At 45.4% G+C, this 19823-nt stretch overlaps 1 protein-coding gene and 1 long non-coding RNA gene across 2 annotated transcripts in view; one reads left to right on the top strand and one right to left on the bottom strand.

Annotated features, from left to right (window-relative positions):
• mgst2 (microsomal glutathione S-transferase 2) overlaps positions 1 to 15727 on the bottom strand; it is a 49299-nt gene extending 33572 nt beyond the window's left edge. Inside the window, exons 1-2 of the mRNA XM_078241744.1 lie at positions 15592 to 15727; positions 3966 to 4065 (exon numbers count right to left, since the gene is read on the bottom strand). Of these exons, the coding sequence (XP_078097870.1) occupies positions 3966 to 4065; positions 15592 to 15649 (158 nt within the window). The 5' untranslated portion in view covers positions 15650 to 15727. The remainder of the gene's footprint in view (positions 1 to 3965; positions 4066 to 15591) is intronic.
• Positions 15614 to 19268, top strand: LOC144479149 (uncharacterized). Its single transcript, XR_013495521.1, has 3 exons — positions 15614 to 16076; positions 16590 to 16826; positions 19129 to 19268. It is a non-coding gene; the product is annotated as an uncharacterized LOC144479149 (long non-coding RNA).
• The last annotated feature ends 555 nt before the right edge of the window (positions 19269 to 19823 follow it).

The following is a 19823-nucleotide window of genomic DNA, read 5'->3' as shown; positions in this document are numbered from 1 at the left end:
TGCTTTGCCTCTCCCTTCCCCTGCAGACTGTAACATTGCGACGGAGGTGCAATGAGACCCTTAATTTGCTATCCATTGTCCATTTATGGGCCTCACTCGGCCTAAGGGTGGGCAGGCTGCCTGATGCCTTACCCATCTTCCCATAATATGTGGGGCAGGTCAGGAGGGTGGGGTTTATTTTACAAGCAACCCCCACCCCTCCCCACCTTCAAATAGGCTGGTGGGGGCCTATAAAATTCCCACCCATACTTTTTAAATCCATAAGATTAACTGCTTCCAACTGCGTAGCCCCACCCCTATGTCAGCCCGTCTGTCACCTTCTTCTACGTCTTTGTCCATTCCAGACTCAGGTATTTCATGCTCTCTTGGCTGGACTCCAATCCTTCAAAACTTCATTCAACAAAACTGCCCTTATCTTATTCAATGTCCCCTCTTATCTACTCTTTATGCTGTGCACAGCCCTTTTCTGTGTGCAAGCCCTTTCAATTATTGTGTGGCCGTGCATGTGTGATAAACTTAAAGGGACCGACTTTCATTCATCCTAGGTGGGAACTTTGGGTTGGTGCATGCCCATGTAATTTAAGGGGAATATGGATCCTATCTTCTACATCCTTGCCTTGAACCATCCCCACTCACACTCTTCCCACTACCCAGTATGACGTTGACCAGCCTTCCTAATTGGTCTGTCCTTGACTTGGTATCTGGTCTTTCCTTATAGCACCATAGGGTATTTTACCTATAATCATCTCACTGTATAGGGAGCATACGGCAAACGCTGTAATGTAGTAATGTGTTACTGAACACGGAGCAAGTTTTTTCTTCATGAAAGATCATACAAATTCCTAATTTCCTTCAATTTCTCTGATCTTGGGAAGGGGAGAGTAGAGGGGAAAGGTGAGGAAGAGAATCCGCCATCCATTGGATCTCTAACCTAAATGGAAAGTGTATGTTTATGAAGATGTTGGTCAGGACAAGATCTGGCTCAACAATTACGCTTTAATTATATACAATGCTTTTAACACAATGAAATGCTGCAGCTTTATAGGACCCTGGTTAGACCCCACTTGGAGTACTGCGCGCAGTTCTGGTCACCTCATTACAGGAAAGATGTTGAAGCCATTGAAAGGGTGCAGAGGAGATTTACAAGGATGTTGCCTGGATTGGGGGGCATGCCTTATGAGGATAGGTTGAGGGAGCTTGGTCTCTTCTCCCTGGAGAGACGAAGGATGAGAGGTGACCTGATAGAGGTTTACAAGATGTTGAGGGGTCTGGATAGGGTGGACTCTCAGAGGCTATTTCCAAGGGCTGAAATGGTTGCTACGAGAGGACACAGGTTTAAGGTGCTGGGGGGTAGGTACAGGGGGGATGTCAGGGGTAAGTTTTTCACTCAGAGGGTGGTGGGTGAGTGGAATCGGCTGACGTCGGTGGTGGTGGAGGCAAACTCGTTGGGGTCTTTTAAGAGACTTCTGGATGAGTACATGGGATTTAATGGGATTGAGGGCTATAGATAGGCCTAGAGGTGGGGATGTGATCGGCGCAACTTGTGGGCCGAAGGGCCTGTTTGTGCTGTGGCTTTCTATGTTCTATGTTCTCTATGTTCTAAATGCCCCACGGCACTTCACAAGGACATTATACTGTAGAACAAAGTATAACACCAAGTGAGGTCAGGTGACCTAAAGCTTGGACAAAGAGGTAGCTTTTATGAAGCAAGGCAATTCCAGAACTTGGGGTCTAGTCAACTGAAGGCACAGCAGCCAATGGTGGAACAATTGGAATTGGGAATGCACAAGAAGCCAGAACTAGAGGAGAGTGCAGATATCCGTGAAGGTTGTGGGGCTAGAGGAGATTACAGAGATAGGGAGCAGCAAGGCCTTGGAGGAATTTGAAAACAAGGATGAGAATTTTAAAAATCAGGACACTGCTAGACCGGGAGCCAATGTAGTTAATGTAATGTTATGAATCAAGACTCGGACAGAGCTTTGGATGGGCTCAAGATTACAGAGCATAGAATGTGGGAGATCAGCAGGGAGTGTGCTGGAAGGTAACAAAGGCATAGGTGAGGGCTACACAGCAGATGAGTTGAGACAATGGCAAAGTTGAACAATATTACGGAGATGGTCTTAATTGAGAGTAGTTCATCTCAGGATCAAACGTGACACCTGGGATTGCGAACAGACTGGCTTAATCTCAGTCTGTTGACAGGGAGAGGGATGGAATCTGTAGTAATGGAATAAAGTTTGGAGTGGGGACTGAAAAGAATGACTTCCGTCTTCCCAAGTATTAACTGGGTGGGGAGGGGGTTGCTATTCATCCAGTCAGTATTGGGTGGCACAGTGCTTAGCACTGCTGCCTCACAGCTCCAGAGACCTGGGTTCGATTCCTGGCTTGGGTCACTGTCTGTGGAGTTTGCATGTTCCTTCCGTGTCTGCATGGGTTTCCACCGGGTGCTCCGGTTTCCTCCCACAGTCCGAAAGTTGTGCAGGTTAGATGCATTGGCCATGCTAAATTCTCCCTCAGTGTACCCGAACTGGCACCGAAATGTGGTGACTAGGGTATTTTCACAGTAATTTCATTGCAGTGTTAATGTAAGCCTTCTTGTGATACTAATAAATAAACTTTAGTATTGTATGTCTGATAAGCTGTCTGATGATTTTGCAACAGTGGAGGAGTTGAGCAAGAGGTGATGGTGAAGTAGAGCTGTGTCATCAGCTCACATGTCCAAACTAACACTGTGCTTTTGGACAATGAGAAATAGGAGGGGGCCAAGAGCAGACCATTGAGGAACACGAAAAGCCATTGCAAGGGATTCTCTGGCTACTTTTAGACAGATAAGAATGGAACCAGTTGGGAGCAGTCCCACCCAGCTGGATGACAGTGGAGAGGGTATTCGAGAAGAATCATGTGGCCAACTAAGTCAAAGGCTGCAGATAGGTCAAGACAGGCTCAACTGTGAAGTGCTCCAGTTAAACAGCTGCTCAAAATTTACTATCGAGGCATGCTAATAATCAAGTCTGATTGTGGGTAGCAGGAAGTTGCCATGGTACTGAAGGGAGAAAGATAAAACATTAAAAACGTTTGTGGCTATTTACTTTGAATCCTACAGAGCTGAAGGAGGCCATTTGGCCCATCGAGTCTGCATCGACTCTCTGACAGGGCATCTTACCCAGGCCCTATCCCCCTAACCGCATATATTTACCCATTAATCGCCCCCTAACCTACACATCTTGGGACACTAAGGGGGAATTTAGCATGGCCAATCCACCTAACCTGCGCATCTTTGGACTGTGGGAGGAAACCAGAGCACCCGGAGGAAACCCACGCAGACATGAGGCGAACATGCAAACTCCACATAAACAAACAGTCACCCAGGGCCAGAATCGAACCCGGGTCCCTAGTGTTGTGAAGCAGCAGCGCTGACCACTGTGACACCTTTCCTGCAATTGAAAATGTATCTGTGAGTTTGTTGTTTACAGGAAAGCACAGGAGTGCAATGGTTTATGGGATGCTTATGGGTTGTTATGGCTACTGAATATCGGCCCTTCCCCACCCTACAACCCAATGCCACCCACCCAATCTGAGTCATTGAAGACTCCGAGGTTACAGTTCTGAATGGACATGGTTGTGAACTTGTACAGCTGCATAGAAAGCTGTTGTGGTAGAGATCTGTCTCCTCCCCTGGGGTCTTCTTTGCTGAAAAGCCCTTTAATTATTTAACTTCAAAAAGAAAAAGCCAAGATTGATTTACACCTAACACGATATTTAATGGAGAAAAATGCACTAAGAACTTCTTTTTTGACTTTTCATTGATTTGAAAAAAACATTTTAAGAGTCTTAAAGTAATACCAGTAAAATAATGAGCACAAGTTCATGGCGGGGGGGCGGGGGAGCGGGGGGGGGGGGGGGTGGGGTGGGGGGAATGACATTTTTTATCAATTCTTCAGTACAAATACCTACTATAAACTTACTGTGCACGAAAGATTCTTTCAAAGTCAGGCGATCCTGTAACTGATGGTGGGGCAATTTTATATTTCATCCTGGCATTCCCTACTTGCTTGGCAAAATATGCTGCACATACAAAAAGGAAAGTTTATTCATGGACAGTAATTAAACATTGTTTTTTATGAACACATAAGAACTAGGAGCAGGAGTAGGCCATCTGGCCCCTCGAGCCTGCTCCGCTATTCAATAAGATCATGGCTGATCTTTTTGTGGACTCAGCTCCACTTACCCGCCCGCTCACCATAACCCTTAATTCCTTTACTGTTCAAAAATGTATCTATCCTTGCCTTAAAAACATTCAATGAGGTAGCCTCAACTGCTTCACTGGGCAGGGAATTCCACAGATTCACAACCCTGTGTGTGAAGAAGTTCCTCCTCAACTCAGTCCAAAATCTGCTCCCCTTATTTTGAGGCTATGCCCCGAGTTCTAGTTTCACCCACCAGTGGAAATAATCTCCCTGCTTCTAGCTTATCTATTCCCTTCATAATCTTATATATTTCTATGAGATTCCCCCCCTCATTCTTCTAAATTTCAATGACTATAGTCCCAGCCTACCCAGTCTCTCCTTAATAGCCATAATCTCTCCTCATAAGCCAATACAGATGCAACTAGAACAGTACAACCAAATGCAAAATGTAATGAGATTAATCCACTGAGACAAAAGATTTAAATGTCCAAATCACCAACAACCTGTCCTGGTCCCTCCATACCAGCACTCTAGTTAAGAAAGCCCACCAATGCCTCTACTTTCTCAGGAGGCGATGGAAATTCAGCATGTCTGCTACAACTCTCACCAATTTTGCAGATGCACCATAGAATGCACCCTTTCCAGATGTATCACAGCTTGGTATGGCTCCTGCTCTAACCAAGACCGCAAGAAACGACAAAGGGTTGTGAACAAAGCCCAGTCCATCACGCATCCCATCCCATCCCATCCCATCCACTTCCCACTGCCTCAGAAAAGCAGTCAGCATAATCAAGGACTCTGGACATACTCTCTTCCACCTTCTTCCATTGGGAAAAAGATACAAAAGTCTGAGGTCACGCACCAACAGACTCAAGAACAACTTCTTCCCAGCTGCCACCAGACTTTTGAATGGACCTACCTCGCATTAAGTTGATCATTCGCTACACCCTATGACTGTAACATTACATTCTGCACCGTCTCCTTTCCTTCTCTATGAACAGTATGCTTTGTATAGTGCGCAAGAAACAATACTTTTCACTGTATACCAATACATGTGACAATAATAAATCAAATCAAAATAAAACTGTGCAGGGACTCCGATGGAAAAGTCAGTGCATTTTCATAGCCTAATGCATACTCTGAATAACTCTGGTTTATTAAGTTGCCTTGCATTCAAACATCTGTGTACACAGTGGATATTCAGGTGACGAGACTGTCTGAACAGAGTCCAACTGGCAGGAGAAGCAATATAGATAAAAGGATTCTCCGCTGGTGTGTGAGAACTTCAGAACTCGTGCAGAGTACTGAGGTTTAGCTGCAGCAACTCATCTGTTCCTGACATTATCGTGTGAAGTTTGCTTTGCCACAACTTTCAAGCTGCTGTTTTGGTCGTGACTTTTCCAGGTTTGAGAGCAGGGCCAGATCTCTCCGTCGCTGCCAGACACTTCATCAAGCCCATTGGCTTGCATGGCTCAGGGCTATATTGAACCTCAAAGTGAGGGGTTCTGGGCTGAGGCTGCTGGGCAGAGGGACAATAATCTTCACAGGCAGAGACAAGCTTTGCAGATATTGTAGCCATCAGCAGTGATGGGTAGGATGACGCTTTAACAGGGATTCCCACTTAATCATAGGATCCCTACAGTGCAGAAGGAAGCCGGTTGGCCCTTTGAGACTGCACAGATCTCCAAAACAGTATTTTTCTCTGGCCCACCCTGTCCCTATCCTATCCACGTAACCCCACACATTTTCTATGGCCAGTCCACCTAATCTGCACATCTTTGGACTGTGGGAGCACCCGGAGGAAACCCACGCAGACACGGGGAGAATGTGCAAACCCCACACAGGCTGCCACCCAAGGCCAGAATTGAACCCGGGTCCCTGGCGCTGTGAGGCAGCAGTGCGAACAACTTTTCAAACCAAATTTGTTGCTTGCTTGTTGGGAATGGAGTAGATAGTAAAATGAATTCCTAACATCTTCTTGTTTTCAGTTCTCTAATATCACCTTGAAGTAAATTTCTGGACATTTGATTGCTCCATAAACCTTGGCACACAACAAAGAACAAAAAAAAAAGTACAGCACAGGAACAGGCCCTTCGGCCCTCCAAGCCCATGCCGAACATGATGCCCTAACTAAACTAAAAAACCCCTTCTGCCCTTACTCAGTCCGTATCCCTCTATTCGCTCCACAGCGCCAGGGACCCGGGTTCAATTCCCAGCTTGGGTCACTGTCTGTGTGGAATCTACAAGTTCCCCCCATGTCTGCGTGGGTTTCCTCTGGGTGCTCTGATTTCCTCCCACAGTCTGAAAGATGTTCTGGTTAGGTGCTTTGGCCATGTTAAATTCTCCCTCAGTGTACCCGAACAGGTGCCAGAGTGTGGTAAGTAGGGGATTTTCATAGTAACTTCATTGCAGTGTTAATGTAAGCCTATTTGTGACACTAATAAATAAATAATAAAAATACTATTCATGTACCCATCCAGATGCCTTCTAAGTGTTGCTATTGTGCCTGCTTCCATCACCTCCTTTGACAGCGTGTTCCAGGCACCCACCTCTCTACATGAAAGACTTCCCCTGCACATCTCCCTTAAACTTTCCCCCTCTCCCCTTGAACCTGTGCCCCCTTGTAATTGACACCTCCATCCTGGGAATAAGCCTCTGACAATCCACCCTGTCTATCCCTCTCATAATTTTGTAAACCTCTATCAGGTCTCCCCATCAGCCTCCGTCTTTCCAGTGAAAACAATCTTAGCTTATTCAAACACTCCTCACAGCCAACGCCCTCGGGACCAGGCAACATCCTGGTAAACCTTCTTTGCACTCTCTCCAAAGTTTCCGCATCCTTCTGGTAGTGTGGTGACCAGAACTGCACGCAATACTCCAAATGCGGCCTAACCAAGGTCTTATATAGCTGCAACATGATTTGAGGATCAATGAGCCAGAGCTAGAGATAAACTCCAAATTATTTTATTGTTGTTGGTGTTTTAATGGGAAACGCACAGCCAGGGAAACTCACAACTTAGAATGTTTCACAAAGAAATGAATGCAACCGAGATACATTCTTGTGCCACAAATGAATAAAGCAAGAGCAGCAAAGGTGAAAACTTAGGATCTTCCTGGTTTGTATATCCTGGCTAAACATTTTCCTTCCAATATTCTCCTCTGATCCATCTTGCTCCATATCATAGGTGCCAGCAGCTCTTTGGACAGTGTTCATTTATTAGTGTCACAAGTAAGCTTACATTAACACTGCAGTGAAGTTACTGTGAAAATCTCCTCGTCTCCACACTCCGATGCCTGTTCGGGTACACTGAGGGAGAATTTAGCATGGCCAATGCACCTAACCAGCACGTCTTTCAGACTGTGGGAGGAACCCGGAGGAAACCCACACAGACGCAGGAGGACATGCAAACTCTGCAGAGACAGTGACCCAAGCTGGAATTGAACCCAGGCCCCTGGCGCTGTGAGGCAGCAGTGTGAACTACTGTGCCACCGATCACCCTGTGTGTCTCTGGTTGCACCATAAATTCTGTCAGTCCCCATAATGCAAGGCAGCCACAGCTGAGTCTGACCACATCTTCACCCAAGAGCCACATATGTAGCACAGGGATCGCTGACTAACAGACAGACAGAAGCAGAAATCCTGGATGATCATTTTTCCCTCTCTTCCGAACTGCTAGGCCTCGATTCACTCCCACTGTTGCCCAAGAGACCGGCTGATCCACTCCAGACAAGCAACTGAGCCTAATGCTACTGCAAAATACTGCGGATACTGGAAGTCTGAAACAGAAAATGCTGGAAAATCTCAGCAAGTCCGGCAGCATCTGTGGGAGAGGAGGAGAGTTAATGTTTCGAGTCCATTATGACTCTCTCCGGAGACTTCCTGGTCAGTTCTAAATCAGTATGGGGCCAGGCTTTTTTTATTCATTCGTGGGACATGGGCGTCACTGGCTGGCCAGCATCTATTGTCCATCTCTTGATGCCGAGGGCAGTTGAGAGTCAACCACATTGCTGTGGCTCTGGGGTCACATGTTGGCCAGACCGGGTAAGAACGGCAGATTTCCTTCCCTAAAAGACGTTAGTGAACCAGATGAGTTTTTCCAACAATCGACAATGGTTTGATGGCTATCATTAGATTCTTAGTTCCAGATTTTTTTAAATTTGAATTTAAATTCCACCATCTGCTGTGGTGGGATTCGAATCCGGGTCCCCAGAACATAGCTGAGTTTCTGGATTAATAGCCTAGCGATAATACCACTCGGCCATCACCTCCCCTAGGTATGAATTTACCTGTTGATCCATCCTATAAATATTAAAGAGGAGTCAGTGAATGTGTGTGTGGTTAATTGCATTGTACTGTGGCAGACATGGCTACTGGTTTAAAGATTACTCTCCATGTGGTCCACTTAGGGCCTCTAGTGGTGAGAATATAGTATTGCAGCAATATGCCACCACAGAGATTCTGCCATAAACACTTGGACATGAAGACCCACACAACATGCACAGTGATGCATTTTTACACACAGGCTCAATCTTTTTATTTTGATTCCATTCACATTTAGAACAGGATATTTGGGACTTCCTGATTCAAACTTTTCTTTACATACGGTTGTCTATGGTTTCATTAAAAGGAGAAAGGTGAAGTTAACACAGAAACATAGAAGGTAGAGCAGGAGGAGGCCATTTGGCCCTTCGAGTTTGCTCCGCCATTCATCACGATCAAGGCAGATCATCCAACTAGGTAGCCTAACCCTGCTTTCTCCCCATAACCTTTGACCCCATTCGCCCCAAGTGCCATATCTAGCCATCTTTTGAATACATTCAATGTTTTAAGAACATAAGAAATAGGAGCAGGAGTAGGCCATCTAGCCCCTCGAGCCTGCCCCGCCATTCAATAAGATTTGGCATCAACTACTTCCTGTGGTAATGAATTCCACAGGCTCACCACTCTTTGGGTGAAGAAATGTCTCCTCATCTCCGTCCTAAATGGTCTACCCTGAATCCTCAAACTGTGACCCCTGGTTCTGGACTCCCCCACCATCAGGAACATCCTCCCTGCATCTACCCTGTCTAGTCCTGTTAGAATTTTATAAGCCTCTATTCTATTCTAAAGTTGCACAGTTGGAAATTATACAAAATCCTTTGTTTGATTTTAAACACAGTTTTGATCAAAATTAGATCATATTTTCATCTTCAGACCAGCTCATGCTGCAGAATCTGTTTTGCCTTTGCATTGTTCTCTATTTGAAGTGCTTCCGTTATCCACAGCTACCCTCAACTGTCAAAGACAAATTATTTATACCCTTAGCTCAGATGTCAAGCACCACATGACTCAGTAACATACCTTCACACTTGGCTGCTGGTGTCTTTCTCTCTCTCACTTTATATTTATTTACTGACTCTCCATGTTTTCTGAGTTTTTATTGTTACCCAGTACTGTTTGATTTTTTTTCTTTTAAGAGGTATGTTCCAGTTTATTTATTAGTGTCACAAGTAGGCTTACATTAACACCGCAAATGAAATTACTGTGAAAATCCCCCAATCACCACACTCCGGCACCTGTTTGGGTACACTGAGGGAGAATTTAGCATGGCCAATGCACCCTAACCAGCACGTCTTTTGGACTGTGGGAGGAAACCGGAGCACCCGGAGGAAACCCACACAGACACGGAGAGAACGTGCAGATTCCGCACAGACAGTGACCCAAGCCGGGAATCGAACCCGGGTCCCTGGCGCTGTGAGACAGCAGTGCTAACCACTGTGCTAATGTTGTGCACTTGGCAGCAACATGCTGAATACAACACCACAGCAGCAAAAATGCTCCAATTGTATTGATTACTCAAATTTATGTCAATAGTGGCTTAATGGGATATTGGGCATCCCAGCATGCTACAGGGTGATATAATCTAGTGGAAAAGAGACATGCAGATGAGAAAAGTCCAAGGTTTAAGACATGTGTGTAACTGATTCCAGTAAGGGGCCAAATGGACACCTATAGGCGAGGGATTAAGAGGTGGGGGGGTGGAAGGGGGGGGGGGGGAGCTGGATAACTCTTGGTCATTTTTCAATAACCCACCATTGAAATGTCTCCTTAAAAGGCATGGTGTACCCATCAGAGTTGGGTAGTTAACCATCTAGGCTCTTTCACAAGGAATTGTTCCTTTGATGAGATGCATGGGGGGGGAGGAGGGGATCTTGTATTTGCATTGTCCATAGGCACACTCAGAAAGAGGAGAGGGAAGAGAATGACAAATTAAATAGTGGCATTTTAACATCATTGCACATTACACGTTGAGGCAATGATTAGCACTGCTGCCTCACAGCGCCAGGGACCCAGGTTCGATTCCCGGCTTGGGTCACTGTGCGGAGTCTGTACATTCCCCCCTCCGTGTCTGCGTGGGTTTCCTCGGGTGCTCCAGTTTCCTCCCACAATCGGAAAGACGTGCTGGTTAGGTGCATTGGCCATGCTAAATTCTCCCTCAGTGTACCTGAACAGGCGCCGGAGTTTGGCGACTAGGGGATTTTCACAGTAGCTTCATTGCAGTGTTAACAGAAGCCTACTTGTGACACTAATAAATAAACTTTAAACTTTAGCTTTGAAAACACTATCTATGATATTCCAGTATAATGTCAGAAAGATTTTCACATCATAAATATATTCCACCTGAGAGTTTACACCAAAATACAAGGAGCAGCTACAGAAACGCAATTCCTTTAGCTTGTCGCACAGTGAGGATCTGGGTCGTGAGAATCTCTGCTATTTTGAGAGAACTGATTTTTGCATAACAGCAGAGGGAAACCCAAGAAGTCAGCATGATAATGTTGCAAGCCAAAACATTGGAGCAAGCGTCAAAAATAAACAGGTATTTTAGCACAAAAAATACTTCATTGTTCACGTTTAATTTGCACTTAACCATGATGAATCGTTGCAGGAATTTTCAAGTTTTTGTCAGGAGGAGTTGCTAAGTCTATGCTGTGGGGGTGTTAGACTTTTCCCCATTTTTCATTGGCAAGATATAGACAAGTGGTCAATTTGGTCTATGTCTCATTTTAATGTACCCCATCAACAGAAAATATTACCTCTACCTTGTGATAATCCGGCCATTTTGTCTTATTCATTTGTGAGACTTGGGCGTCGCTGGCTGGCCAGCATTTATTGCCCATCCCTAGTTGCCCTTGGAGGGCAGTTGAGAGTCAAACACATTGCTGTGGCTCTGGAGTCGCAAGTAGGCCAGACCAAGTAAGGATGGCAGATTTCCTTCTCTAAAGGACATTAGTGAACCAAATGGGGTTTTCTGCCAATCGACAATGGCTTCATGGTCATCAGTAGATTCTTAATTCCAGATAATTTTTATTGAATTCAAATTCCACCATCTGCTGTGGTGGGGTTCGAACCCGGGTCTCCCAGAACATTAGCTGAGTTTTTGGATTAATAATCTAGTGATAATATCACTAAGCCACCACCTCCCTGGGGCCTTTCCTGAGTTTCAGTTTATGTGCAATTATAAAAAGCTTTATGCCTTGAACTTCGCCTTTATGCCTTGAACTGGCGAAGATAGGGATCCAGATGAGTATACGGCTTGTAGGAAGGGACTAAAGAAGGAAATTAGGAGAGCCAGAAGGGGTCACGAGAAGGCCTTGGCAAATAGAATTAAGGAAAACCCTAAGGCGTTCTATAAATATGTGAAGAGTAAAAGGATGAGATGTGAAGGAATAGGGCCTATAAAAGGTGAAGGTGGGAAAATCAGTACAGAACCAGTAGAAATGGCAGAGGTGCTTAATGAGTATTTTGCCTCGGTTTTCACAGAGGAGAAGGACATGGGTGGATGTACTGCGGGATTGCGGTGGACTGAAAAGATTGAGTATGTGGACTTTAACAAAGAGGTTGTGCTGGAATCTTTGAATGGCATCAGGATAGATAAGTCGCCGGGTCCGGATGGGATGTACCCCAGGTTACTGTGGGAGACGAGGGAAGAGATTGCAGAGCCTCTGGCGATGATCTTTGCTTCGTCGATGGAGACGGGAGAGGTGCCGGAGGATTGGAGGATTGCAGATGTGGTTCCTATTTTCAAGAAGGGGAATACGGATAGCCCAGGAAATTACCGACCGGTGAGTCTAATCTCAGTGGTTGGTAAGCTGATGGAGAAGATCCTGAGGGACAAGATTTATGAGCATTTAGAGAGGTTTAGTATGCTCAAGAATACTCAGCATGGCTTTGTCAAAGGCAGATCGTCGCCTTACGAGCCTGGTGGAGTTCTTCGAAAATGTGACTAAACACATTGACGAAGGGAAAGCGGTAGATGTGGTTTATATGGATTTTAGCAAGGCGTTCGATTAGGTCCCCCATGCAAGGCTTCTAGAAAAAGTGAGAGGGAATGGGATCCAAGGGGCTACTGCCCTGTAGATCCAGAACTGACTTGCCCAAAGGAGGCAGAGAGTGTGTATAGATGGGTCTTTTTCTAAATGGAGGTCGGTCACCAGTGGTGTGCCCCAGGGATCTGTTCTGGGACCCTTGCTGTTTGTCATTTTCATAAATGACCTGGATGAGGAAGTGGAGGGACGGGTTGATAAGTTTGCCGACGACACGAAGATTGGTGGGGTTGTGGATAGTCTGGAGGGATGTCAGAAGTTACAGAGGGACATAGATAGGAGAAGTGGCAGATGGACTTCAACCCAGATAAATGCGTAGTGGTCCATTTTGGCAGGTCAAATGGGATGAAGGAGTACAATATAAAGGGAAAGACTCTTAGTACTGTAGACGAACAGAAGGACCTTGGGGTCCGGGTCCATAGGACTCTAAAATCGGCCCCGCATGTGGAGGAGGTGGTTAAGAAGGCGTATGGTGTGCTGGCCTTTATCAATCGAGGGATTGAGTTTAGGAGTCCGGGGATAATGATGCAGCTATATAAGACCCTCGTCAGACCCCACTTGGAGTACTGTGCTCAGTTCTGGTCGCCTCATTACAGGAAGGATGTGGAAAAGATTGAAAGGGTGCAGAGGCAATTTACAAGGGTGTTGCCTGGATTGAGTGGCATGCCTTATGAGGATAGGCTGAGGGAGCTCGGTCTTTTCTCCTTGGAGAGACGAAGGATGAGAGGAGACCTAAAAGAGGTGTATAAGATGTTGAGAGGCATAGATCGGGGGGACTCTCAGAGGCTTTTTCCCATGGTGGAAATGGCTGCTACGAGAGGACACAGGTTTAAGGTGCTGGGGTGTAGGTACAGGGGAAATGTTAGGGGGAAGTTTTTCACAGAGAGGGTGGTGGGTGAGTGGAATCGGCTGCCATCAGTGGTGGTGGAGGCAAACTCAATAGGGTCTTTTAAGAGACTCCTGGATGAGTACATGGGACTTAATAGGATGGAGGGTTATAGGTAGTCCTAAAAGGTAGGGATATGTTCGGCACAACTTGTGGGGCCGAAGGGCCTGTTTTGTGCTGTAGTTTTCTATGTTTCTATGTAACTTCGTATGAACTAGACAACTGCCCACATAAAGTTATGGAGTATTGAACCACACAATGAAAATCAGAGGATCGCTGTTACACATAGAGCCACCAATCTCTGATGCGGTGTCAACAGGACTAGACAGGGTAGATGCAGGAAGGATGTTCCTGGTGGTTGGAATGTCCAGAACCTGGACTCATAGTCTAAGGATACGGGGTAAACCTTTTAGAACCCGGGTCTCTGGTGCTGTGAGGCAGCAGTGCTAACCACTGTGCCACCCTTCCCCCCCTTTTTCAAGTCTATATCCATACCCCTTTTAGTTACATCGGGGGAAGTTTTGCACACCCATTTGCCGTGAGCACAAACGAGCGAACAACGTGGGCGCAAAATCTTGTGAAAAATCAGAAAACGAAATTCTGGCCAGTGAGATCTCATTTTCCGATTTTCCAAGCCCCTCGCCGGTGAGGTAATGAAGGTCCCAGCCTTCATTTCAATAAATTGTAATAAATTTAAGCAGAATTAAAGGGTTTCCCAGCCATATCTTCTCCCCTCACTGAATATTCATATCTCTCCAATCTTTACAACATCTATTTAAAAATCGGAAGTAGCAAAGTAAAAAAGTGAAGTTTATTTATTAGTCACAAGTAAAGCTTAAATTAACACTGCAATGAAGTTACTGTGAAAATCCCCCAGTCGCCACACTCCGGCGCCTGTTTGGGTACACTGGGGGAGAATTTAGCATGGCCAATTCACCTAATCAGCACGTCTTTCAGACTGTGGGAGGAAACTGGAGAACCCGGTGGAAACCCACGCAGACACAGGGAGAACGTGCAAATTCCACACAGGCGGTGACCCAAGCTGGGAATCGAACCCAAATGCCTGGCACTGTGAGGCAGCAGTGCTAACCGCTGTGCCACCATGCCGCCCATGGGAACCCACTGTGGGCACAAAGTATAGCTCCCAGGGGGAGAGGAACATGCCAGGGAGGTGCCCTGGCACTGCCAATCTGGTAGAGCCAGGGACAGGCCCTCACAAGAGCTCCATTGGTGGGGGTGGGAGTGGGGGGGGGGAGGGGGAAGGTCCCCCTTTGGTGTAGGGGGTGCCCTGGTGCTTGTATGGCAGATTTCCCTTTATCCCTGGGGGAATTCCTGCAGCATGAGTGTGGGGTGGGTGTGGTGGAAGGAGTTTTCCCCTTATCCATGGTGGAGGGGGAGGGGGGATTCCCCATGTGTATGGGGGTTGCCCCGGTGGGTGGGGGGTGGTGTTGTTGGCCCTTGTGCATGTGGAAGGGGGGGGGGGGCGGATTCCCTATTTCTGTGGCGTGGTGGGGGATTTTCTTGTGGCTCGCTGATAAGAATGCCCTTTTTAAAAGAGTGCTCCAATCTCTGTGAAGCTGGCATCACCAGCTCTATGGGGTACACCCCTCCAGCATGATGGCATCACAGGTGCCAGAAGATTTTTCTACTCTAAGTGCCAGAATATCCGGCAAGAAAAACCGGCTGTGCAGCTGGTGAGTAGCACGATGGGGACCCATTGAAACTGCTTCCACCACTCTTCCAGACAGCGTATCACAGATCATGACAAACACGCACATGTCTCCTCCAGTTCTCTATCCATTTATCTCAAGTCTGTATCCTTTGGTTACTGGCCCGCCCCCAACAATGGAGACAATTTCTCTCTATCTAATCTATCAAAAACCTCTCATAATTTTGAAGAGGAGTATATTGCCTCAGTGGGAATCATGTCAGTTGATGTTCTACAGGGTAGGGGGGGGAATCCCACTGCAAGAAAACATGCAATAGTGAGGGAAGAATGTGTGAAGCACCCCGCCCCAGCTCAGTGGCACAGTCAAAGCTAGCACAGGAGGAAGTCCAAAGTACAACGCAGGACTGTGCACTGCAACAGGAGCCAGCCAAACTGGGAGGACACTTGTTACAAATGGACAAACAAGGGAACAATTCTCTTACCCTGCTGAACGGCAGATATCAATGAGACAGCAGCTAACAAGACACTATCTTCCACCATGACTCTCAGGCAAACTGGAAACAGTGACAACAACAGGATCACCTGTGGGGATATCACAACTACAGCTCCGCCCCAGGGAGGAGGTGGGACAGGTTAGTGCTGGATAAGCAAGGTGAATTGTGAAATTCAGGAGATACAGACACTCCGCTTCATTCAGTCGCTGGTGCGGGGAAAGAGCTTTTTCATGGTGAGATTATTCACAAACAGCGATTTAATTTCACCCCCTTGAAGCTGGTTCAACAATCCAACATAAGTAAATAACTTTCTACAGAAAAGCTCTTCGTTAATTGCCCATTTCTAATACAAACAACCCCCCCAATGTTTCAACAATATTTTTATTTTCAGAATGAGATAATATTTTTCTCCCAAGGATTTCCCTTCTTGGGGAAAATTGCCGCTGGCTTCACGCTTTGAAAGGGGTAAGAAGGTAAGGGACCAGTACTTTCACTAGTTCTGCTTTACTCCGCTCTGATAAAGCTATTTGCTTTTAGAAAGTTCACTGGGGACATTTAAAACGTAGATCTTTTTCACCTTGTAACCAATTCCAATTGGAGACAATTTACAACAACTTTTACATTGATGTGCACATTAATACTTTTATTTTTAAAAATCTCGGTATATTTATTGACTGTCAAATTTTAAAAAGCTGGTAAAAGAAGCCTCATTTCTGCAAAAATACATATATGGTATTCCACAGCAACACCTAGTGGCTTAGCGATGAATTGCACCACACAAAGTCAGTTTTAAAAATAAAAAATATATTTATCAAATCTTAAACAGCTTCTTGTATGCTGAACATGACATGGGAGGTAGGCCATAGCGGGAAATATAGATTATGAATCAGTTACCTGTCCGCCCTTAACATTTGTCTAATGCATTTTGCTTATTTTCTCCTCTGCTACAGTATATAGGAGGAACTAACTTTAATTTTTTTTATTAGTCTCAGAAGTAGGCTTACATTAACACTGCAATGAAGTCACTGGGGAAATCCCCTAGTCGTCACACTCCGGTGCCTGTTCGGGTGCACTGAGGGAGAATTTTAGCATGGCCAACGTCCCTAACCAACACGTCTTTCGGATTGTGGGAGGAAATCGAGCATCCGGAGGAAATCCACCCAATCACAAAGAGAAAGTGCAGACTCCGCACGGACAGTGACCCAAGTCAGGAATCGAACCCGGTATGTCTGTCTGTCGTTTTTATAACTTGCCCATTAATGCTGTAAAAACCAAGTGGACGATATGTTCTAAAACCTCTATCATTAAACAAACATGCCAATTTCTCCTAAGTACTATATCATGCATATGTTTTAATACACGTGCATCTAAGGGGAGGCGATGGCCTAGTGGTAATATCACTGGACTATTAATCCAGAAACTCAGCCACTGTTCTGGGGACCCTGGGTTCGAATCCTGCCACAGCAGTTGGTGGAATTTGAATTCAATAAAAAATATCTGGAATTAAGAATCTACTGATGACCATGAAACCATTGTCGAAAAAACCCATCTGGTTCACTAATGTCCTTTAGGAAAGGAAATCTATCGTCCTTATCTGGTCTAAATGTGACACCGGAGCCACAGCAATGTGGTTGACTCTCAACTGCCCTCGGGTAACTAGGGATGGGCAATAAATGCTGGCCAGCCAGCGACGCCCATGTCCGACAAATGAATTTAAAAAATCATCTGTGGGCAAAGGGTCAGGGAAAAACTAGGCTTAAAATTACACATCAACATTATTTATAAGGCTAACAAACGAGTTATGCCGTGTTTGCGGTTTTGTGCTAATATTTGGAAAGTGACTGGTTAAAGACCAGGCAACAATTTTTTTTCCTCAGTTTGTGCCATTTTTGATTAAAACTATTGTATGAAATTGTTTGCTTAAAACTCAAAGTAAGATTTAACAATCTTAATGTGAAGCAACTGATGATTGCTGCTTGTTTAGAATATCATTCAATTAGTAGAAATTTGGCAGTTTTGAACCAGCCTTGGATGGAGGTAATGGTTGTCTGGTGAAACCAGGTTGGTGGGCCCCTTCTACACTGCAAAACTACACGGAGACTGGAACAGACGGAGATCAGTGAAGCAGGAGGACCCAGGAGGAGGTTGGCTAAACTTGCAGCCGGGGCTCTCTTGCTCTAGGGAGGGTTACAGCGGCTGAAAAGGAGCCAATCATGTCATGGACTGAAATGAGCCAATCAGCAAGTGTGTTCATGGTAGGGTGGGAAGCAGAGGCCTATTTAAACACGGTGTTCATTAAACTCGAGGCTGTTACTGCAGCCGGACAAGGAAGAGGGGGATATCTTGGGGGAAGGTCGCTGTTTAAGACAAATAAACCGAGGGGAGGGGAATTGTATAGGATCCCATCAGGCTGTATGACTCACATTAAATATCAAGTCGCCTTATTCCCAGAGGCCCTCAAGGGGAAGAGCTGACTGGTGGTGATTTAACCTGAGGATCACCACACCTCAGGCAAGGGGCAAGGTTGAGAAGGTGGGGCCTTCATGAATAACCTCAGCCGGTATGGGAATTGAACCCATGTTGTTGGCGTCACTCTGCATCACTAACCAGCCATCCAGCCAACTGAACTAACCAACCCCATGAATATTACATGGATCACAATTGTATGTCGACAACTTAAGTATCTTTATACCATTTGTAATGACCATTTTGAAATGTCTGTAATGTTTCATAGAATCATGGATTAAAATCATAGAATCCCTACAGTGCAGAAGGAGGCCTTTTGGCCCATCATGCCTGCACTGACAACAATCCCACCCAGGCCCTATCCCCGTAACAGTTAGTGAGATTTTGCAAGCCCAGGCAAGTCGTGGGGGTTACAGATAGTGTGACACCCCCACGACTTGCCTGGGCTTGCAAAATCTCACTAACTAACTGTCCTGGCTGGAGACAATACACATCTCTTTAACCTGTGCTTAACCCTCTCTCCACTCACATTGTCTGTACCTTTAAGACTTGATTATCTGTAAAGACTCGCATTCCAACGATTATCTTGTAAATTGAGTTTGTGTCTGTTTATGCCCTGTTTGTGAACACAAGTCCTCACTCACCTGATGAACGAGCAGCACTCCGAAAGCTTGTGTTGCCAAATAAACCTGTTGGACTTTAACCTGGTGTTGTGAGACTTCTTACTGTGCTGTGAGGCAGCAGTGCTAACCACTGTGCCACTGTGCCATTTCTTTGACCATATTGAATGGACCTACCGTGCATTAAGTTGATCTTTCTCTACACCCTAGCTATAACTAATACTACAGTTGCACTCCCTCGTTTCCTTCTTATGAACGGTATGCTTTGTCTGTATAGCACCCAAGAAACAATACTTTTCACTGTATCCCAAAATACATGTGATAAATCAAAATCAAATCATATTGAAGCACCTCGGGTGCAGCTTGGTGTATGTAGAAACCTGAATATTATTGCACTTTGAGTGAAGACCATTTTGAAATGTTTATAATGTTCTTTCAGATATTTTATGAATAAAGTACATTTTTATAAAAAAGAACAGAGAAATGGACAAGGATGGATTGACTGCTCGATCCTGTTGTTCCTCTGCGAAAGCAGGTACCTAAAACATAGGGTGAGTAGTTACTGTTGTAAATATTAATGAACTGTCTGAAATCAAATAAAATGCAGTTGTTTGGGCAACATCTCGAGTTTAGGGTCATTAATATCCAGAGTAAACCTCCAAATCCCAATGGTAAGAAAAGCCGAACATTATTATATTAGCGTTATTGTACTTAATGTTATTTTGTAACACACCACTTTCCTGTAATTATTCCCCTTATTGCTGATGTAGCTAAGAATGAGTTACTGTTGACTGTAGTGAGCCATGTGTACAAGTGTTTTTCCTTTCTTTCTAAACAATCAAGGATGACACGGCGCTGACATTTATGAAACATATATGTTGGAAACTCGTCAATTTTTTAAAAATTCAGTAGTGTCACAAGTAGGCTTACACACTGCAATAAAGTTACTGTGAAAATCCCCAAGCCTGTTCGGATACACTGAGGGAGAATTTAGCATGACCAATGATCAAAGTGGCACGCCTTTCGGACTGTGGGAGGAAACCGGAGCATCCGGAGGAAACCCACGCAGACATGGGAAGAACATGCAGACTCCACACAGACAGTGACCCAAGCTGGAAATTGAACCCGGTTCCC

The sequence above is a fragment of the Mustelus asterias genome, chromosome 1, assembly GCF_964213995.1.
Source record: "Mustelus asterias chromosome 1, sMusAst1.hap1.1, whole genome shotgun sequence".
Taxonomy (NCBI): Eukaryota; Metazoa; Chordata; class Chondrichthyes; order Carcharhiniformes; family Triakidae; genus Mustelus; species Mustelus asterias.
This window is presented reverse-complemented; position numbering and strand designations above follow the sequence as displayed.